Genomic DNA, 20,194 nt, shown 5'->3' on the forward strand with positions numbered 1-20,194 from the left:
TTGTTGTTTAGCATTGTCATGACTTTGCAGTTTGTTTATTGTTTGTAATGCCGCCTGTTGTTCCTCAATATATGTGTCCCTCCTGTGTTTTCAGACTCCTCATCTTTAATGCGTGAGCCGCCCTTTCCTCTGTATGATCCTGCTTCACTCCAATTACACAACTGTTGCTCATCAGATCTCTTAGGTTTTTGCTTTTAAAGTTTTTTTGAAGCTCAATGTCCTAGTTTCCCAGTGTGGTTACTTACATCTCTGCTCTTGCCTTTGTGCCTTCAAGCCCTGTCCACCCAGTAAGGTCGGATTTTGCTGTATCGTCCCTTATCCTATCATCCCTGCTTTAGTAGCACTGTATATTGGTCTCTATGGAAAAGACAGCAAAAGGTTTTCCAGACACCTTTATTTAAAGGTGAAGAACAACAAACACATGCTCAAAGAAAATAAAACAGGCCTCATGCCATCTAATCAGTGCTCTCATACAAGAAGAAAATCTCAGGGTTCTATAGACACAATCCAAAAGTGGCACAAACAAGAATCACCAACTGCAAAATATTGCACTTAAGGAACTACTTTGGAATGTGCTTATATTTTAAATACACAGTACAGACATTAAACAACAAGTTAAAACAATTATTTAATTTCTATATCTTTAAATATGAGGTGGGAATCTCTCTGGGTCTTTATAATGTATTAAACCTAAGAGAATAAACTTTAACTTTAGTGTGTGGATAAATATACAAATTTTCTACCGTGGCATTTAATGGATAATGTCATATTCTTCATCCAAAGTACCAGAACCAAAACGTATCAATAAGTATTCATCTAATTTAAATACATATATATATGTTATCACACTATATAATTGGTCCCCAAACAGAAACTGTCTTTCAACTTACACACAACACAACACAATCATGACTCAATGCTGAAAACCATGACAAAGTCAGCATTACCCATAAAGCCTCCCAAAAAGTCTTGACCCTCATAAGTCAGGGTCATGAGTTCAAGTGAGTCCAAATGTGATGATATGGCAGATCGACAGAGACGATGAATGATTGTGATCTCTGTTATTCTGTGATGGGTTTCTTTGGCTGTGCTGCTACACTCAGTCCAAAGGTCTTCAGCTTGTCTCACACAAAGTCCTCTTACCCTTACGTGTCCTCGCGTCTGTTGTAGTAGTCACTGAAGAATGTAAAAATACTGATAACCAGACACATCACCATAAATAGCATCAGGGCGGTCCAGAGAAGTCGCCTACTCAAGGAAATCTTGGGAAAAAACTGACCAAGATGAGAAAGGACCTCCTTCATCCTCCTGTGAAGACAAGGGCCTCTTACAGTATACAGTACATATCTGATATTCTCATTACTGTCATCATCATACTGCCTATTATTATGGTTAGATTTTAAATGAAAAACAATCAATATAAACATAGATTTGCCTTCATGACATTAGCATTACAAATGCATTTCCCTCCTTCAAAGTGTTTGTGTGCTAATATGCGCATAAGGGTTCTTAAAGGAACCAATGTGCATTTCCATCTATCAATTTCTACATTAAAAAGTCACTTTGTTAGAAAATACTCTGTGTCACTGCCACAGCTATAAATAAAATAGGTTTCCAATAGTAGTTTATTCTATATTGAATACAATATAATTGATACATATGGTATTATTCAACTTTCAATTCTTTTATTACAGGTGTAATTTAACAATTGTTGAAGAACCCTCCCATGCTTTCTTGACAAATTAAAGAATATTGATCCTGTTCTCATATCTGCACAATCTGCCTGTAAAACAATGCGGCAGGTTCTGTTGTACGTGGCTAGGCTAGCAGTTTGTACTAGTTTGCAGTCATTATGCTAAGCTAAGCTTTCTACTTCTTTCAGGCTGTGGCTTCATATCAAATGGAGATGAGAGTGGTGTCAATCTTCTCATCGATCCGGCTCTATACAAGAAATGATATAACTATTGCAGTTTACCTGCACGTGTCTATCTTCAGTCCACTCTCTTCATCCTTATCCTTTGATTCCAGCAATTGATCAGCAGTGTTTTCCTCTTCATGGTTCTGTTCCTGGAGTGCTTTGCTTTGCTTTAGTCCCTCTTGGTAGCTGGAGTTGAAATGTTCAAATTTACGGTACATTGCATAGGTGGATATCTTGTAACCTGTCACAGTTGTTGTATTGTATGTTTACTACATGCTACTTGTAAATGTGTCAGTACCTATACATAACACGCTACACATTTATAATAAAAGTGATTTATGATAAGAAATAATGTCATCACACAGTGGCTGTTTATGTATACTTAACAAGCAGAAGAGAAGGCCTCACCCTTTATTGTACGCCTCCTCCTCAATCTTTGCCTTGATCTCGGCCCTGATCTCCTCTAAGTTGATTGAAGGCTTGGCTGGCTCACTTTCCTGCTCCGACGCACTCTTTCCACTGCATTGTTTCAGATAGGAAAGAACAATCAGTCTTTGACACTATCGCAGCAGGCATTATAAAACTGAGAAGAGTGCACTGTGCATTTAAGTTTTATCACAGCACAGTGGCCTTGTCTTATAATGGACAAGCTGGAGTGCTGGCTGAGTGGTACGGTGCATTAAGACACCATCACAGGCATGGTGAGTGAGAGCAGAAAAAAATGAAGCTGGTATTTTAGTCATTTGCTATTGCTATTCCTGTCTCTTCACAGAACATCTAACTCAGACACTTGAGCGCTCTACTCAGGCTCACTTTATAACCTGGATATAACTGGAGCCCAGCGTCTGGACTTTGTCAGACTCTTGCACAAATGTTTAGATTACAACCCAGGACACCATATCCATTAGCTACACCAGGGCTTGATTATTTTTTATGCTTTCAGGGTCATTTTCACCACACTGGGCCTGGGGCTTTCTCTGCACTGTAAAATACATCCTGAAGGTCACACAAACAAACCAAAGGTCCCAGCGCAGCAGAATATGCTTTTGATAGGGATGATTTGAACTTCTGGGATTTTCTTGGCCCATTGTTTCAATTACTGTGAAGTGACCTTGGCAATCAAGCATACGTCCAGTATGCAGTGTGTATATAAGCAAAACATACCATTCTGCTGCTGGTTGGGCCATACTGACTTTAACATCATTTGCTTCACACTAAAGAGGAGAGAGTTGAAGAATATTAGTGCCTTTAGCAATGATTTAAAAAGTAACAGAAATGTTAGACGTATTCAAATCTTTTACTTAAATTAAAGTACCAATACCACGATGTAAAAGTATTTTATAAAAAGTTAAAATCTTGCATTTAAAATCATCCTGTCTATCCCACGTATTGTCAGTTAAATATACTTCAGTTAAAAAAACTGAATATTATATTATTATATGCTGTATATGGCATTATTAGATTTCTAATACTGATGTGTCAGTGTATATGCTGGATGTTACTCTTGTAGCTTGTCAGTAATGGAGCTAATTTTTGGAGCTAACCACTGTGGAAGTTTAGTCTAGTGATCACCAGCTCAGGGTCACATAATAAATCTGAGGTATGAGATGAGATGATTAAAGTGGTAGGAAAGGAGAAAATATAGGTTCTGTTACATATATTAGGACTTGTGGTTTGGACGTTTCATTAATTTTAGCATTTTTTGTGAATACTTTTACCTACGAAAATACTAATTGAATTCATGTGGATTGTCTGTTATTTTACCTATCTGAAAATTCTATACTTAATCTTAGACAGTGATTATGACTTCATTAAACACATCATATGTCATTTCCCATTCTTTCCTGACAGGAAGACCTACCAGTACAGGAAGAGCAGCACCAGGGCTGGGTCCTGCGTTGGGGCCCGGGCCAGCTGTGGCTGGGGTCTGCCCTGGGATGTTCAGGAGGTTAAACTTAGGCACCACTGCTACACTCACCCTCCGTCTGGGCAGAGCCTAGAGGGCCGTGTGAAAAGACGACACAACATGCAAACGGTGTTAGTGCAAAGCTTGAGAAATGAGACTTTCTGGGAGGGAACATTTTTGGATATTTACATCTACAAAGGTCACCTAAATCAGAGACAACTTAAGAAATGACACAAGAATCCATGCCATGGCTCCAGGGATGACAACACATGCAATTTTGAGTGAAATTGTACTGGATGAATTACTATGAAAGTTGATAAACACATCTGTGCTTCATTCAGAATCAACTGCAGTAACTTTGGTCATTACAAAAGCCTTAGATCAGAATGTGAATACTAATGAAATTTCCATCAGCTCATGCAGTACTTGTGCTACGCTAACCATATATTTTATTATCACTTCATTACTAATGACTAGTTATATATATATTTTTTTTAAATAACCCAAACAATTTGTAATACTTACCTTTCCGAGGGTTAGGGACATTGATCGCGATGGCCGTGGAACTCCATCATCTTTATAAAGACATACAGTACAAAGAAATTCAGAACACTGTATTTTGTAAGCCCATGTAGACTCTTATTTTCTTGATGTTATTGCTCCCAAAGGTGCAGTAAAGTTGCTCAGTGACACAGCATCAGTAAGGGCTCTAAAAAGACTGCATATTTTATCAAACCCTTGTCTGTATAAAATGCAATTAAAACACTTTCAACTTGCAAAATGTGGCTGAGTTACAGTTGCTGTTTCCGTGCACTTCATCTGAATGTTGTCATGAGTGCCGCCTTACCTCCAGTGTCTGCAGACCCTCCATAACAGCGGTTTGAGTTCTGGTTGGCCAGCTTCTTAAACTCCATCAGCTCTGCGTGGTCCTTCTCATATGTCCTCTTCAGATTTTCCACATATTGCATCATGACTTCAGTGGCCTTGTTCATACGTTTCTCCTGTTGCAATGAAGATGTCAGTCAACAGAAGCCTTCATTAGTAGCGGAGCACAGAAATAAGCCTCTAATTTCTGCTTTAACTATAATTAGGTTTCTATTAAAAGACGGGCAGCTGTACAAAGAAATTGCAGAAAAGGACAATAATTCAAGTGAGTGGGTTGAGGTTATAAATAGCTAACAACCCCTTTTACTGCAAAAACAGTAGATAGGCTCTTTTTCTAATGTTTACTTTGGCCAGGACAATGTCAGACATGACATCAGATAAAATACTTCGGTTTGCCAAACAGGCATTCCAGTGATCCCAACGCATCCAGAAGAAGACAGTATCATTCGAACAAGAAGTTGTAAGCATGATTATATATATATGAAGCAAATGTGCTGTATATTTACATTAAACTGTCAGATATTTAAAACAAAGTATAACTAGTCTGCATTTTGCCGGTCTGCATTGTCATCTGTGTGTCTTCGTGTAACGGCACCTGTCGGACTGCTCCAACGATCTCTGCCCTGCTGGAGAGCCGAGTGGTCAGGCGGTGCAGCACTGCTACCGTTTCTATAAGGCGCTGGTAGGCTTCACGCTGCTCCAGGTTCTGCCACTGTGGTGCTGTCATCTGTCTCAGGAAAACAAAGTGTAAATCAATGAGCCTTTTGAACCAGAACTTGGACTCTTACTCAAACTAGATAAATATTTACTAAGGGACATTTCCAGGAAACATTAAGCAGATGAATGGAGTTAATCTAATACCAGGTGCTGTTTTCGAGGACTGACCTTCAGTGATCCTTTGAACTCTTCTAGTTCTTTCTCAGTGTCTTCCTCAGTCAAGTTCCTTTCCCGCTCTGCTTGTTTGAGCCGTGTCTCCAGAGTGTAGTTGTCGTTCCGAAACGCCAGTGACAGCTGGACAAATGCATTCTGTGGGGAAGCAGTAACTGTGACATAACACTGAGTATGGCACATTGAACAACACGTTAAACACAGATGAGCTGCTAATGATGGAAACACACCACAAACTAGTGAAATAAATCACAGTAATCTATAGAAAACTCTCCAGCAGTACAACACACACACATACACAGGCTAAATGAAATTCAGAGTGGCTGTAACATCCATCCATCCATCTTCTATACCTGCTTTTTCCTCAAAGCCAGGGTCACGGGGATCTGCTGGAGCCTATCCCAGCTCTCTTTGGGTGAAAGGCAGGGGTACACCCTGGACAGGTCACCAGTCCATCACAGGGCCACATAGAGACAAACAACCTCACACACTCACACTCACTCCTACGGGCAATTTAGATTCACCAATCAACCTGACATGTATGTTTTTGGACTGTGGGAGGAAACCGGAGTACCTGGAGTAAACCCACGCAAGCACAGGGAGAACATGCAAACTCCACACAGAAAGGCCGGGTTGCGAACCCACGACCTTCTTGCTGTGAGGCAACAGTGCTAACCTGGCTGTAACATTAAAGTGCATTTTTACAGCTTAATGTGTGAAGGAGAATCAAGCAGCCCTGAGATGAGCCTAGGGAACAAGCTCTAATTTTGACATTTGACCTCCTGATGTTTTGCTGTGTTGATCAAAGTCAGCCTGCACAGAGCTCTGACATACATGCGCCATAGCTGAGAGGAAATATATGACCTCTGACTGTCCTGTACCAGATGCCTCCCCAAGGGAACAGCTAGAGAGGCGACAGCCTGAGCCTGACAGCGTCATTAATGTTTTGCTTTTTCGCCACAGGAAATCACTCTGAGTCTCTTCGGTCTGATCAGGAACAGAAAAACACTTTCCTGTTGACAGAGCACCACCAAATCCAGGCAGCCAATTTTTACGACTATGTAATGAATTGCTTTGGCAGCAAAACTAGTTATTATAAACACTGGGCTGCATGTGTCAAATGTTCAGTGCTGAGTGGAACAATGCATCCGCCTCCACTGTTTGAACCAGTGTTTTACTGCTTCAAGTAAACAGGCTTCTGTTGACACTGCATTGTGTGACATGTTGCATTATGGCTTCTGCACACAGTTAATTGTGGCGGATCAATTTATAGACAGAAATTAGTACATAAAACTGAATACATTTTGTTTGGGAAGCAGAATACAACATAGTGTGACATAATGTACCTTTATTTTTACTTTAGCAGTAAAGTAAATGTGAAAATCACTCAACAACATGCACAGATACCAACCTCAATTTCTTTTTCAGTGAGAGGGGGTGCACTGGAATAAGATCAGAGATGAACTGTCAGTACGTTAACTACAGTATATATTCCTACAGTGTAACTTTTAGGTATCAAAAGGTAAAAGCTTAAGAAGCAACTGGTTTGTTACACACCAGCCTGGAAGACCTCGGTGAAGCTTGAGTTTTCTCAGCATCACATCAGAAATGTTCGGCATGGCATCAGAATTCTCCTTCGTCTCCTCACTGCTGGCTGAGTTCGGAGAGGGATGCGGACCTGCAGACATTGCAGCATAAATCTTTTTTTCCAGATAGATTTTTGGCTCACATGCTTTAACAATAATGCCATCTGCTGATGGAAAATGAAAAGAGCATTTTTCTCACTGTTATGAGGTTGCCAGTAAATGGGTGGCACAAAGGAAGACATACAAGAACAGATCATCATCATCATTTTCTGACTGGAACAGATTTTCCCTGAGATTCAGGAAGTGCACACCCTTGGCGACACTGCTGAATGTACACAGAAAGCACTTTTTGTCTTGAATGGACAAAAGGGCAAACAAAGACTGTTACCTTTTTCCTGTTCAGCAGCTTCACTCAAATCTGGCAACTTGGATCCCACTATGCTTTGGTTACGCATCAGCTTGTGCTCCTGTATCCACAAACACACATAACAAATAAGGGTACCAAAGAGGTGTTTGCCTATAAACAGAGTGAATGATGACAGTAATGAAAAATCTGCTGAATGAAAGCTTTACCTCTCTGAGTTTAGACAGTTTCTGTACACTCCCTGGCTGGACGGGGAGGTCCTTGTAGCCAGAGGACTTGAAGACAGCATCCCTAGGGTGTTCTGAGAAAGTGTCCTCCATTGTGGGAGAGAAACCCGGGGCTCCGTTTCTAGAATTAAGGCTGCCTACTGCATCCCAGGAAACGGCTCTCATTAGTGGTGGGAAGGCCCCAATTGTCTTGATCTCAGCTGTACAGGGGGCCTGTTGTGTAGGGGGCCGGGGGACGGGCTTGGCCACACCTGTGGCTGGAGTCTGGTTAAGGTTTCGGCCTGAGCCAGCTCCCTCGTCTGCTTTATTGACAGCTGGAGGACTCTTAGGTACAGCAGGATCACAGTTCTCCTTTTGAACAGCAAAACGAGGAGTTAAAGTCCCAGATGACACTTTCCTTTTCTCAGTGGGCTTCCAGTCTATCAACAGCCTGCCCTGAAGTTAGCAAGATAATGACTATTATTAACACATTTAGCTCTCATGATGTATTAACAAACCTGTAGTATGAAAATTATATTTCCATTTTTGACCTGAAAAAGAATGTTAACTCCCACACAAATGTCAACACCTTCATCGAAGAGAAGAAATATATTTTAATATATTTGTGTCAAATACAGAAAAGCAAAGTGGGTGTGTCAATCTGACCTCCTGATCCTGGGTTATTACATCAGGCTGTTCTCGCACTGAAGGAACCTCCAGATGCTGCAAGAGATCAACACTTTTCCTGTTTTTTTTTTTTTTTTGTGCTGATAAATATAACTTAGACCAGAAAGTATTGAGCAATTAAGTTGTTTCAGGCAGGGCTGAATTCTACTGATTAAGGCGTTGCAAGTTTCTATTTGTAGAGCAACTTTCAAACACATTTCAGTGTTGTACAGTTTACAATAAATTAGAGCAACATTTAAAATTGAACTTCTACATTTATTTCTTAATAATTTACATACCTGACTAACAGGCTGTGAGCTGACATGGATTGCCTCTGAGGGTACTACAGCTGAAAGAAGAATATAATTGGAACTACATAGTGCAAAGATTATAAATGAATGGCACATAATTATTTTCAGTAGTAAAAAATAATTAAGTGTGTACCAGTTTGAGGGGCCATTGTCAGTGAACTGCTTCTAGATGAACAAGGTGAGGATGCTGGAGATGGAGAAACACCTGTGGAGAAAAACATTTATGAACTAAATGAATTCCTTCCTTAGCTCAGTGAGAACTTTTAAAAATAAAACTAAATCAAATGAAAGATGGTTGAGTTCACCATGATAAGAACAAGACTATCCACTAAGACAAAATGTGACCTCACCAAATAGCTCATCTTTAAGAAATCAAATGCTGTGGTCAGGTCTGTCCGTGTGTCTGTACTACCTGTGGGGGAGTCATTGATGCTGCTGGTGGAGCGGCGGCCACGGCGTGTCAGGAAGCGGTCGCTAACTTTCTTGGCCTGTTCCAGCAGCTCCAGGTTCTTTTGTCTATCCTCCTCAGAGAGCTGCAGCTCCGGCAGTTGATCTTTCACCAGGTCGATCACATTGCCAGTGCTGTCTGAAAACAACAACACCCACATATGACACAAATACACATGTTGAGATTCCATATTTTTTTCTTCACACGTTTCTGCATATTGCTAATATGTAAAGACACTGGAAAACAAATGCAGTTATATACAAACAATGTTAATCAGTAAGTATGTTTGCCTGTTTGTAGGAAAATAGATAGTTTTTGTGTCTCTGTTTCTGTTTTTTGTTTATTGTGCTATTTAAGTTGGATTCCTCAGTCTAGAGTCTCAAGGCCAGGAATAATTCACAGATGGATGAGCGCCAATAAATCAGGTGATATGGGTTTGCCAAGTCATGGATGTTTTTATCTTTTCTCCTCTGAAAAGGGCAACAAGCTAAATATCAGAATTAATCAAAGCACCAAAAGTATTTCAGGCAAGTGGGAGAACACACCAGGAGATTCATCTCTCAGGACATCAATGACCAAACTTAGTTTGAATGTTGTAAAGCTTCTTGTATGACAACACGGTGTGAATGCAGACCATTCAATAAAATTTACTCAAAGCTAGTTTAAAATCAGTGGCTTCAAATTGGTGCTGGACAACAGCAAATGTTTCTCAATGATAAGATCAAAATAGTTCTCATAGTGTTGTGTTTATCTTTACATAATTACATCAGCAGCCCATGTGTGTTTACCCACCGACTGTGGTGATGGACCCTCCTGAGGAGTTTCTGGCCAGCCGTGCCCTGGGACTGTGTGGCCTTAGAGCGGAAACAGCAATGGTTCAGTCACATTGTCCCTGTTTACAGCTAAAAACAGCAAAACTATTTCAGTTTGATATGATGGATGATTACCTGGACTGCTCCAGCTGACGTCCATCTTGTTGGACAACAGTGGCCTGTTGTGGGTAGATAATGGTGGGGGCAGTCATGATGACAGCTCGGCTCTCACCTGGTGTTGACTGCACAAAACGCAAGAAAACATAAGTGTCAGAGCTGAAACCAAAGTTATGTGTGTGTGTGTGTGTGTGTGTGTGTGTGTGTGTTTGTGTGTATGTGTTTGTATGTATAATAGCATAATTATCTTTTGCTGTGAGCCAGTTTGTTTGTGCTAATCTAGTAAAGAAAATGTAACATGATATCAACTGATATGACAGCATTCAAACTAAATTTTGACACAAGACAAGGACCCAAGATTAAAATGCCATTTATTGTATACTGTGCTGCAGTGGTGTGTAATTTTGTATTTCTCACAGACAGTGAACCTTCATGGGCTGGGGTACCTGGGGAAGGTGCTACCTTGTATGGTTGGTGATCCAGTATTGACTGCAGGGACTCCAACAGTCCAACAGTGAGATTATATTGTTGATTTAAAGACTGCTGTCCTCTTCAACCTTATATAATGAATGATTCAATAGACACTACAATAATGGGGCAGGAGTATAGTGATAATAATAAAATGTGGTAGAAGGTGGAATGAATCGCTCACTTAAACTTTCTGAAAACAAAGCTAGAACCTTTTTATACAGTGTCAAGTTCTGATGCACTGAGAATCGGACATTTATTATAACTACCGGTTAAAGGTGTAATAATGAATCAACATTGATAAATGATGTTAAATATGAGCACCATCTATTTGAAACATGACAGTAAATTAATTTTGGACGTAGTCCACAGCTTCTGGACTGAAAGTTCATCCAGTTTCAGTTTTGCAGTATAAAACTCTTGCCCATCTATTAAAGATAAGTATTCAAGTTAACAATCTGAGATCAGAGCCTAATTTCTTAAGAGCTCCTTTCAGAGTTTATCTTTGCACTACGATCCTAATAAAAGGAACCTCTCTGACGGTAACACTGCAGACAGACTGCAGAAAGACTGCAGCTGTGCTGTAATAAAGGTGGGTACTTTCATAGTGTTGGCACATGCCCTGAAGATGGTGTTCCCCAAGAACTCAGAAAGATGATCTTTATCAGCTCAAAAGATGTTGTCTGCATGATGCTTAGTGAAACAAATTCTGATTTTGGACCATTCAAATATAAATAATTTAAACAGTTGTGATACTGTATGCTGACAAATCAAATAAACAAAATAAATTTTCATTCACTGTTTTTGGTGCCATACTTATACAGATAGTTTTAGATTTATCTGGGCTGGAGAGATTCATCTCTGAAATTACTGCTGCCTCACTAAATAGTACAGTAGGGGCCTGTACAGTATTGTAATTTTACATACAATCTGTGGAGCTCAAGGCATCTACAAATTATATTTTAAAAATTCAATAGAAATACATGTATATCAATTGTCTTGTGTTGTACATGCCTCCTACAAGAAATGTAACTTCTATGAAGCAGTGGGCAGTGAAGATTATGGATTGTCCTGAGCAACTGTGGCACTGTAAGTCATGTTTCGCCAGATCACCAGTCTATTACAGAACAATTCGATCATCTTAAAAAATGTTATGATCATCAAGTGACTGACTCTTTTTAAACTCTTGAAGTGAAGTCTTATTTTGATTTATATAGCCTGACCTGAGCTGTGGTGATTCTTCCAATGGTGATTTACTATAAAAGCCAAGAAAAGTGACCTTCAAGGACTCATAAAAAAGCTATGACTCAGTAGAGATACCAATTTCTAAACAGTATGTGGGAGGCCACTAAAACAGAACTAATATACTGTATGTGCCAAATGTCAGAATGGTATTTAAAATTTGTAACTTGCTATAACTTGCTGCAAAGCACAGTGTCAAAGTGTGAAAGAAGTTAAACTTCTTGGCACCATAATCTCTGCAAACCTCAAAGGTGAAAGCAGTTTAGAAAAAAACTAAAGATGGTGCACCAGAGATCATTTTTTTCTTCAGAAGCACAGGAAACTGTGGGTTCAGTTATGCTAACTTTATGCTAAATGTCACTATGTTTGGTTTGGGAGTCTGACTACTTCTGAAACAAATGCATTGGAGAAAATAGTTCAAAATCGCATTGAAAAAAACTGAATACTCCCCTTCATTGCTTTGTTCATTTCATAAGCTCAGCCCTGCCAAACAGCCCTGTATATTGATAGAGATGATTTTCACCCAGTAGCTCAATGTTTAGCTCAATGTTTCCAGAAAATGTTCTTAGGAAGGAGGTTCAGACAGCTCTGCTTTACATCTGTGCAGCTTAATTAAAGAACAACCTTCCCTGATGACTTTTGACTGTTGAGTGGCAAATGTCTGGCTTTGTTTTTAGCTCATTTCACAGGTGGATATTTTGAAGATGTTCTCAGAATGTTTTAGTTTATCATAAATATGTTGCGCATTTGCAATATAGTTATGTTTATGGGCTTATTATATCGTCATTATTATTATAGTTTCTTATTAGTATGCTGTGTTGAATAATGTTCACACCAAGGCAAATTTCTAACAAGGTTTGTTATAATGACAATAAAGGCACCTTCACCAATACCTTTTATGAGAGTAAAAACCAAAAACCAAAAACAGAATATGTGCTTTAGACAGTAACAGTGTGTGCACTCACTGTAATGGGTGAACTGGAGGAACTGTCCAACTCCTCAGGGGAATCTTCCTCTTCCTCAGGTAGGGTGGGCATGGTGGGGGGCAATGAGGGGCGAGAGCGGGTATGGGGGAAAATAAAAGGACCCTTGGCTGCACAGGGGCCGTCACAAGACTCCTTGGAGCTGTGGGAACTTTCTTCAAGTGGAGATCTCTGCAGTAAATGTTTCTCCTCTTCCTGGAGCTGGAGGATCATAAACACATGAGAACATACACATATACGTCATGCATGAGCAGACACACGTGCACTAAATGAGTAAATGTTGAGGTAAACTCTTTCTTAACTGCAGATAGTTATTGAATATGAAGCTGCTGATCTTTTTCCTGAGAAAAAGAATTCTACATGAATGATCATTCCTTTCTGGCTAACCGCAGCTAAAAAGAGACAAACTGGAACTAATAAAACTGTCACACCATAAATAAAATCTTAAAATAGGGTCATTCACCATTGGCTTGCAACAGCAGCATTAGAAACTTTTCCCAGATTGTTGCTAACTTGTCTGCAATGTAAGAGTACAAGAACATGAGTCTAGACATGGCTATACCATGCAGACGACATGATGCAGGCAAGGATTTAACGCTCACTGCTCGAGCTAGCTGTGTTATTTTTCCCACTTTGGGGCTTTGGTCAACCAGTTACCATTTTGACCAGAATCTAGACAAACCAACTGGGATGCTCTGGGTTGCTCTCACAGACTGACTCAAGCAATGAGCTCCTCAGGGACAGTTAAACAAACAGAGATTGCAGATAAAGGAACACATATACGAGCACAAGCCTTGTGGAATGAGCATGGCCAATATCTGAGATGAGAAATCTTTACTTTACTCGGAATGTTTTTCACTTAAAGCCACTGAAGTGGAAAGAAAACAGTAAACAAAAAGACACAGTGATGCATTATTTTTTTAAAAAAAAGTATGAGTAAGAAAACGGATGAATCACTGCAGCTAGGAAAAGTATACAAAAATGACAAGTATCTTTTTCCTAAGGCAGAGCTGGGAATGTCAGGAGTGCTAATTTGATCAAGATAATGAATACTGCATCTATTCTTGGTAATGCTGTCAGAGAAATAGCTAGACACTATGTAAACATGTGCATTCATCAACCATGACACGATCTACACAAATGTGCACATTATAGAAGAATATCTTACTTATCTGCATCATATATTTAATCCAACAAAACAATAAAATAAAATCATACGGAAGTTTTTCCCATAGTTCAACATTATGAGAAGCTAGAACTAGTGTTTTTGTTGTTTTTTTTTTTTGCTTAAAAATGATTTAATAATTCAATATTCTTTTTCTGAAGTGACAAATCAATTAACTATCTGTTTCAGCAATAAGTTCTTTCATCTGTTTGCCAATTCTGAAGCAGTACTAGGCTCACTAAAAAGAAACAAGACCTAATTTAGTTAAATATGACCTGTGTGCAATATGTTTAAACATTTGTTTGAACTCACAGCTATTCCTGTTTAAATAACAAATTTATGCAAATCTAAAATTAGAGCAAATTTAACCCTTTGAAGAAGCACAGTGCACACACACACACACACACTTTGTTTGGTCCCACCACACATGAAAAGATTTGCATATGTATGACCAGTACTGGTGTGGCTGTGTTTTTACTGCTGGCGTTAGGAGTCATGTTCAACAGCTGATGAATTAAGTACGGGAAATGCGTGATGAATTATTGGTTATTTCAGAGCTATGTTGGGCACTTCATGCAGGACAAATCCTCCGTAAATTGTGTGCCAGAAGACGCAGAGTGCTGTTCAGTGTCATCACAAACATGACAAGTAGTTGGGAACATATAGGGACAGAAAGGCTGTGAGTCACTGGGGAGGAAATGGGTTGTTTAACTGTCTCCCAGAGAGCTGCGAGGATATTTCCTGACTACAGGAATACTGTCATACAGGAGTAAATGCTCTTCTCTTTCTCAGCCTGCATCTGCATTTAGCACAGATGTTTTAATGCTTTAAAGAAGCAGTTTTACCACACAGATGTTGAGTTTAAGAGAGGGTGAATACAGTATCTTTCTACAGAACGAGAAAATGTATCTTTAGCTGAATACTCCAACTAACAAGGTTGCTCAGAGATTAGCTTTGAGGTCCGACTGCATATTTAAATATGAGACTGAGTCACTGAATATTTTTAACATGGTTATTTAATTGCCCCTAGGCTTCAGCCCACCTTTGGTAACAAAGCCCCTGGATTTTTTGTCACTGACTGAAACAAATGAATCTTAATTTTATTTTTGTGTAACCACTTGTACCTTTTCCACAGCCATAGCAGTTGTATTTTCTCAAAGTGAACAATGAACCCATCACCTGATAATACTACAGCATACTAAACCAGAACATGACACAGTGCTAACAAGGGCAAGCACATCTATCACCATTGGAAAATTACTCAGCCCCAACAAAATACCAACCTGCACTGCAGGAGGTTTCCCTTGGCAGACCATGAGATAAATATTGCAGAGTAATTGAATCACTTAGATCATTTCCTGTGAGGGGAACAGGACAGAACATACAAGCCTGAGCACAGACAACTTTTGCACCACAACTGCTTAAAAACATGAAAATCCTGTTCTTATAGTGCACACTCATCTTCTAAGAGGAAACTTGTTTGTTCATCAAAACCATCAGAGTCAGATTTAACTCCTCATTGCAACCGAGCCTTGCTGCCTCTGTCCTCAGAGAAAGACGTGGGGACCGGCAGCCTCCTCCCCTACTCGTTACATAAGCCCGCACTCTGTTGCCAGATTTGTTTAAAATTTGGTTGCGTGAAGTACAGAGTATGGGGCCAGTAGAGGAAGTGGTTGCTACAGAACCACGGTCTGAGGTAACAGGGCAGAGAAAGTGTGAGAAGGAGAAACAGTGGGATGGCCATCGAGGTGTGCAGTCAGGGAAGGTAGCAGATAAATCCACTGGTGTGATCACACACCAAGAAGCAGGAAACATGAAATAGAGTTTCACTTTCAGACAAACACTAGATAATGTAATCTCACCACAACAGCTACAGCAGTCTGACTGACAACCGATATAAACTCCAAAATCAAACCCTCTGATAGAGCTGAACCTGCATCTCCTGACTCTGCATGTGCCCACCTAAAACCATCACCCACTAAGACCCCACAGCTCCATGCAGCCGACCATTCAAACCTGTCCACAGAGGGCACGCACATTACCTGAGTCCACTGCTGTAATGCTGTAGAGAAACACACGCACACCCGCTGAGCCCTCCAACTTCCCACAGTCAAACTGTCATTCTCTGTCTTTTCCTCAGAAAACTCCTCTATGTTCAGGGCTTCTCCTTCCTTCTCCCGTCTTCCTTCTGTTCCCTGTCTTTTTTCAGCAGCAGCCTCTCTTTCACTCCTGGGAGCTTTGACCATTTAAGGAGAAGGACTCTGTAAGCCTCCTTGGGTTGCTGTGGAGTGTGTGTGTGTGTCTGTGTGTTTGTGTGTGTGTGTGTGTATGTTCTCCACTGATCATCTCCTAACTAAACCTGAAGAAAGTCAAAAAAGTATGTTATTTTTTCTGCAGGGTTTGTTGTGTTTCTCTAATCATAGCGTGGGAGCAGGAGGAGACTATTTCATGTGTTATTGTTTGTGATAGATAGATGATTGTGCCCATCCAATCTGTGTTTACTCTGCAGCCTAAGAGGAATCCATGCATCCACTTCTGAGCTCTTGAAGGTCATTGGCGTTTGGGGTAAGGCGCTGTAAAACCTTGCAACATGTTTGCTCCTTTTAAACGGTGGTTTTTAAGTTGCAATTGTTCCTGCAATCATTGAAAATCATGACTTTTGTGGGAAAAACGAGCCCAGCGGTTATACTGGTTGGGAGGACAATCGCAGAAAATTACAGCATCACAGTTTGAATTAACACTGAGCTGTTAATCACCACAGTGTGAAGGAAAGTGTCTATCAAAAGAGTAATTTTTGCCAAAAAGCACCTTGTTTAACTAAAAGTATTTTATTTCACCTAGCGCTGTGTTGTTTTACTACTCTGTCTTTCTTCACATATATTTAATTTAATTTAATGTTTTGTTTTTTTTTTGAGATTTCAAATTTTTTGCTTTATTGTGAAATACCAGATTCTTTTACCTCTGCAAGCCTTGAACTTGAGCTGTTTGAGGCATTTAGAGGGGGAGTTTCTCTTTGGTGAAACTGCTAACAGCCTCTTTAAAAAGTAGCAAATTGACATTGCTTTTATGTAAGGGATAAGCCAATCCAAAAACCCTGGAAAGTGCTTGCTGAATTTTGTATTGAACAAGGTTATCATATATTTTACTAAAAACTAGTCTGCTAGCCCTCCTAGAATGTATTAGTATATAAACATTTAATATACAGTCTATACCACTCTATATTGTAGATGTAAAGAGAGATTAACAATATACTGTGTAAAACACAGTTGTAAAAGATATATACTCTTATATGCAACACTTAAAATGCCTTTATATCTACATGCAACTGCAATACAGTGAGAAATAAAGCAAATATGAACTGCTTACGGTGTTTATGCTAAATCTGCTGACTAAAAGTAATTATAATCACAATCTGATGAATAAAAAGTAATTTTTTACTTTATGGAAGTATAAAATATAAAGTACTACAACACTTACGAACAGTGCTTGGTTAATGTACAATGTTTTTTTCCACAACTGCCTGAAGCACAGAGAGTTGAAAAGTTGAATTGTGCCTTAAATTTCAAGCAGTAAAGAATTATCTACAAAAAAAACCCTAAACATTTCTAACACATTAGTTAAAAACCATAAAAGACACACAAACACATAACTCATTTGGCATGCAGTTCTACCTCTAAGACAGAAATAATATTGTCTTTCACAGTAACATAGCAGGAGAGAGCCTCACCTTGCTGCAGCTGCCTCGTCCTGTGCCACCTGTTGGAGCCAGTGCACAGACAGTGAAAACAGTTGATTTGCATTTAACAGGAAACCATGTGCAATGCAAATGTCATAAGACAACTAAAAAAAGAAAAGGAGTGAGAGAGGGGAATAGAAAAGAGAAAACAAACAGGGGAGAAATAAATTGAGTTTCCTGTCCTGTGAGGCTAATGTTGGCAGCAAGATATTCATCTGATAGGTAGAAGTACTGTAACTCTCCCCTCCACCTCCATAACTATGGGCAACAATAACCTGGCAACCATCATGAGTACATGCGGTGCTTGATCTGTTGGTTGAGGGCTCAAGTAAAGGATATTGTGTGGTCGGCTTTAAAAGGTGCCCTCAGGAAAAGGTCAGTACTACTGTGACAGCAGCAACTCACAGATCTTTAAGTAGAGCACCACAGAGCTGAACAGCAATATGTCACTTTAAATAAAGAGGGAATGACAGCAAGTTAACCACTTATTCAATATTGAGAGGTTAGCAGCTAGACTTAGCAGCTAGACTCTGAACTGAAGAACTGTTTTAATACAACGTTTCACAACTAGACTTCACTTCATTAGGCTACTCATCAAATCCTTACACAGATCACTAAGAAAAAAAAAAAAAAGGTTGAAAACTACCCAAAGCAGCATATGATGAGATGGGGGTGAAGATATACACTAGATGTTTTTTAGCAGGTGTGTTAACTTCCACATTTTTGTCCTAATTTAGTCTCATTTCACTTGTTTTTCTCTCCGGTTCACAGTCTTTCTTTTTCTGGAAGCCATCAGCCTGACCACAAATTAATTCACATTCCAGCTGCAGAGACTTGGTATTGGTATTTGCACCTTTCTCTCATTTATAGATTCTCCATCAAAGAGCTGAATGTTTACAGTCACCACACACACACACAGCATTAGAGACACACTGCTTTTCTAAATTGTTTACATTCAGTCTCCAATGCATTTTCTTCACACTACCTCACTGTCTTCTTTTAAACAGCAACATTAAACCTAAAAAGTTTTATTCCTCTGTAATGTTACAGGGATATACCTTAAGTTGATTTAATATCTCACATTAAAGTTTTATTAGTCCAAGGTAGATAAACGAGAAATATAAACTTGTTTTAAGACCCTTAATGGAGGCAGAGTTCTCCACTGTACTGTGGGTGGCTTTGAAAATACAAACGCACAAGCACGAGTCCTGCAGGACAGACATTTAGGAGCTCGACACTTGTTATTGTTTGCTTCATGGAAAATTTGTAATTTTTAATAATGTTAGTGCCATTGCTGGTCAGTTCAGTCCAGACCAATATATCTTAACTATGAGCTGAAAGATTATTATGAAATCCTGCTGACCTTTCCTCTAGTTCCACCAAGATGTTCAACAATTGTAATATTTATTGAAACAATAACTAATTACCAAATGACAGCATGCTAATGCACTCAAACCAGATACACTGTAAACAGGGCAGGCTAAACACCATACCTACTAACCATTAGCATTGTGTTTGTAAGTATGTTGCCATGCTGATGTTAGCATTCAGCTTAGTGAACCGCCGTGCCACATGAGCCGATGCTGTCCGTTACAGCGATACAGATGGTGTGTGGCCTCCTAATGGATTTAGGTGTATGAAAGCAGGAGATCTGTCCACAATCAAAATAATCATAGCACACTGAGATTTACAACCGTTTTTCCAGCAGTTTGGTTTGTTACAAATGCCAAAACTGTAGTTACTGTAGGCTATACTTGGTTACATTCAAAATGTGAATTTTATTCCAAGATACTTCAGCATTTGTAGATTGTAACACTAATATTTCTAAAATATTTAAGATTAAATTACACTTAGTAATTAATGAAAAAAGTGTAATCTTGTTTGTATTGCACTTTAAAATTAAACTTTTTATTACTTTTTTTTTAAACAATTCTGGAGATAATGAATAAGTAATGTCATAACATGTCAGTCCTGTACAGTCTTCTAATGACAACTGCAGACACCTGACGCTCAGCGTCTATACCTGTCTAACTTTATACCTGTCTGTTTAACTTCATCTTGTGGAAGCCAACATTCCACAAAATTCATCAGAAAAACACAAACATCATGCAATTTTACTTCTACAGCTATGTTTAAATTCAAACATGTACTATATGATACTACGTCAAATATTGAAGGCCAACTTCTCTTCAGCTCTAAATGAGATAAAACCTTCCTCACATTAATGATTCAATGATGCACAGCAGCTGTCAGGTACAAACAGACAACACATATTTCAAGGTTTTATGTCTGACAAAGTCTCGATTGTTCATCCCTGTGGGGGACCGACCGGTTGATAAATGAGCCACAGGTAGATTTAAAACAAAGAAAGGGATTTATTTTCCCAATGCACAAAATAGGACAAATTTGAAAAAAAAAAATATAAGTAAAGTTCTGGGCCCATAAAAGAGGTCAACTGAACAGAACTTAACTCAGACAAAAATTTTTACATAA

At 39.2% G+C, this 20,194-nt stretch overlaps 1 protein-coding gene across 3 annotated transcripts; it reads right to left on the minus strand.

Moving 5' to 3' along the window:
- Positions 1–374: 374 nt before the first annotated feature.
- mrvi1 (murine retrovirus integration site 1 homolog) lies at positions 375–17,729 on the minus strand. Of its 3 annotated transcripts, none has more exons than XM_026320351.1 (21): positions 17,693–17,729; positions 12,783–13,001; positions 10,126–10,232; positions 9,971–10,032; positions 9,143–9,316; positions 8,864–8,935; positions 8,719–8,768; positions 8,420–8,476; positions 7,757–8,209; positions 7,572–7,650; positions 7,155–7,275; positions 7,009–7,039; positions 5,595–5,735; positions 5,305–5,436; positions 4,672–4,825; positions 4,350–4,399; positions 3,780–3,914; positions 3,083–3,132; positions 2,327–2,437; positions 1,976–2,104; positions 375–1,308 (listed from the first exon to the last, which is right to left on the minus strand). In XM_026320351.1, exons 2-21 carry the CDS (start codon positions 12,852–12,854, stop codon positions 1,146–1,148), a joined length of 2,343 nt encoding a protein of 780 aa, XP_026176136.1. In that variant the 5' UTR covers positions 12,855–13,001; positions 17,693–17,729; the 3' UTR covers positions 375–1,145. The 3 variants fall into 3 exon arrangements, with proteins under 3 accessions (XP_026176136.1, XP_026176135.1, XP_026176134.1); XM_026320350.1 differs by lacking the exon at positions 17,693–17,729 and adding an exon at positions 16,008–16,237 and having other exon boundaries at positions 7,757–8,125; XM_026320349.1 differs by lacking the exon at positions 17,693–17,729 and adding an exon at positions 16,008–16,237.
- Between the last annotated feature and the right edge of the window lie 2,465 nt (positions 17,730–20,194).

This window comes from Mastacembelus armatus, chromosome 3, assembly GCF_900324485.2.
Source record: "Mastacembelus armatus chromosome 3, fMasArm1.2, whole genome shotgun sequence".
NCBI lineage: Eukaryota > Metazoa > Chordata > Actinopteri > Synbranchiformes > Mastacembelidae > Mastacembelus > Mastacembelus armatus.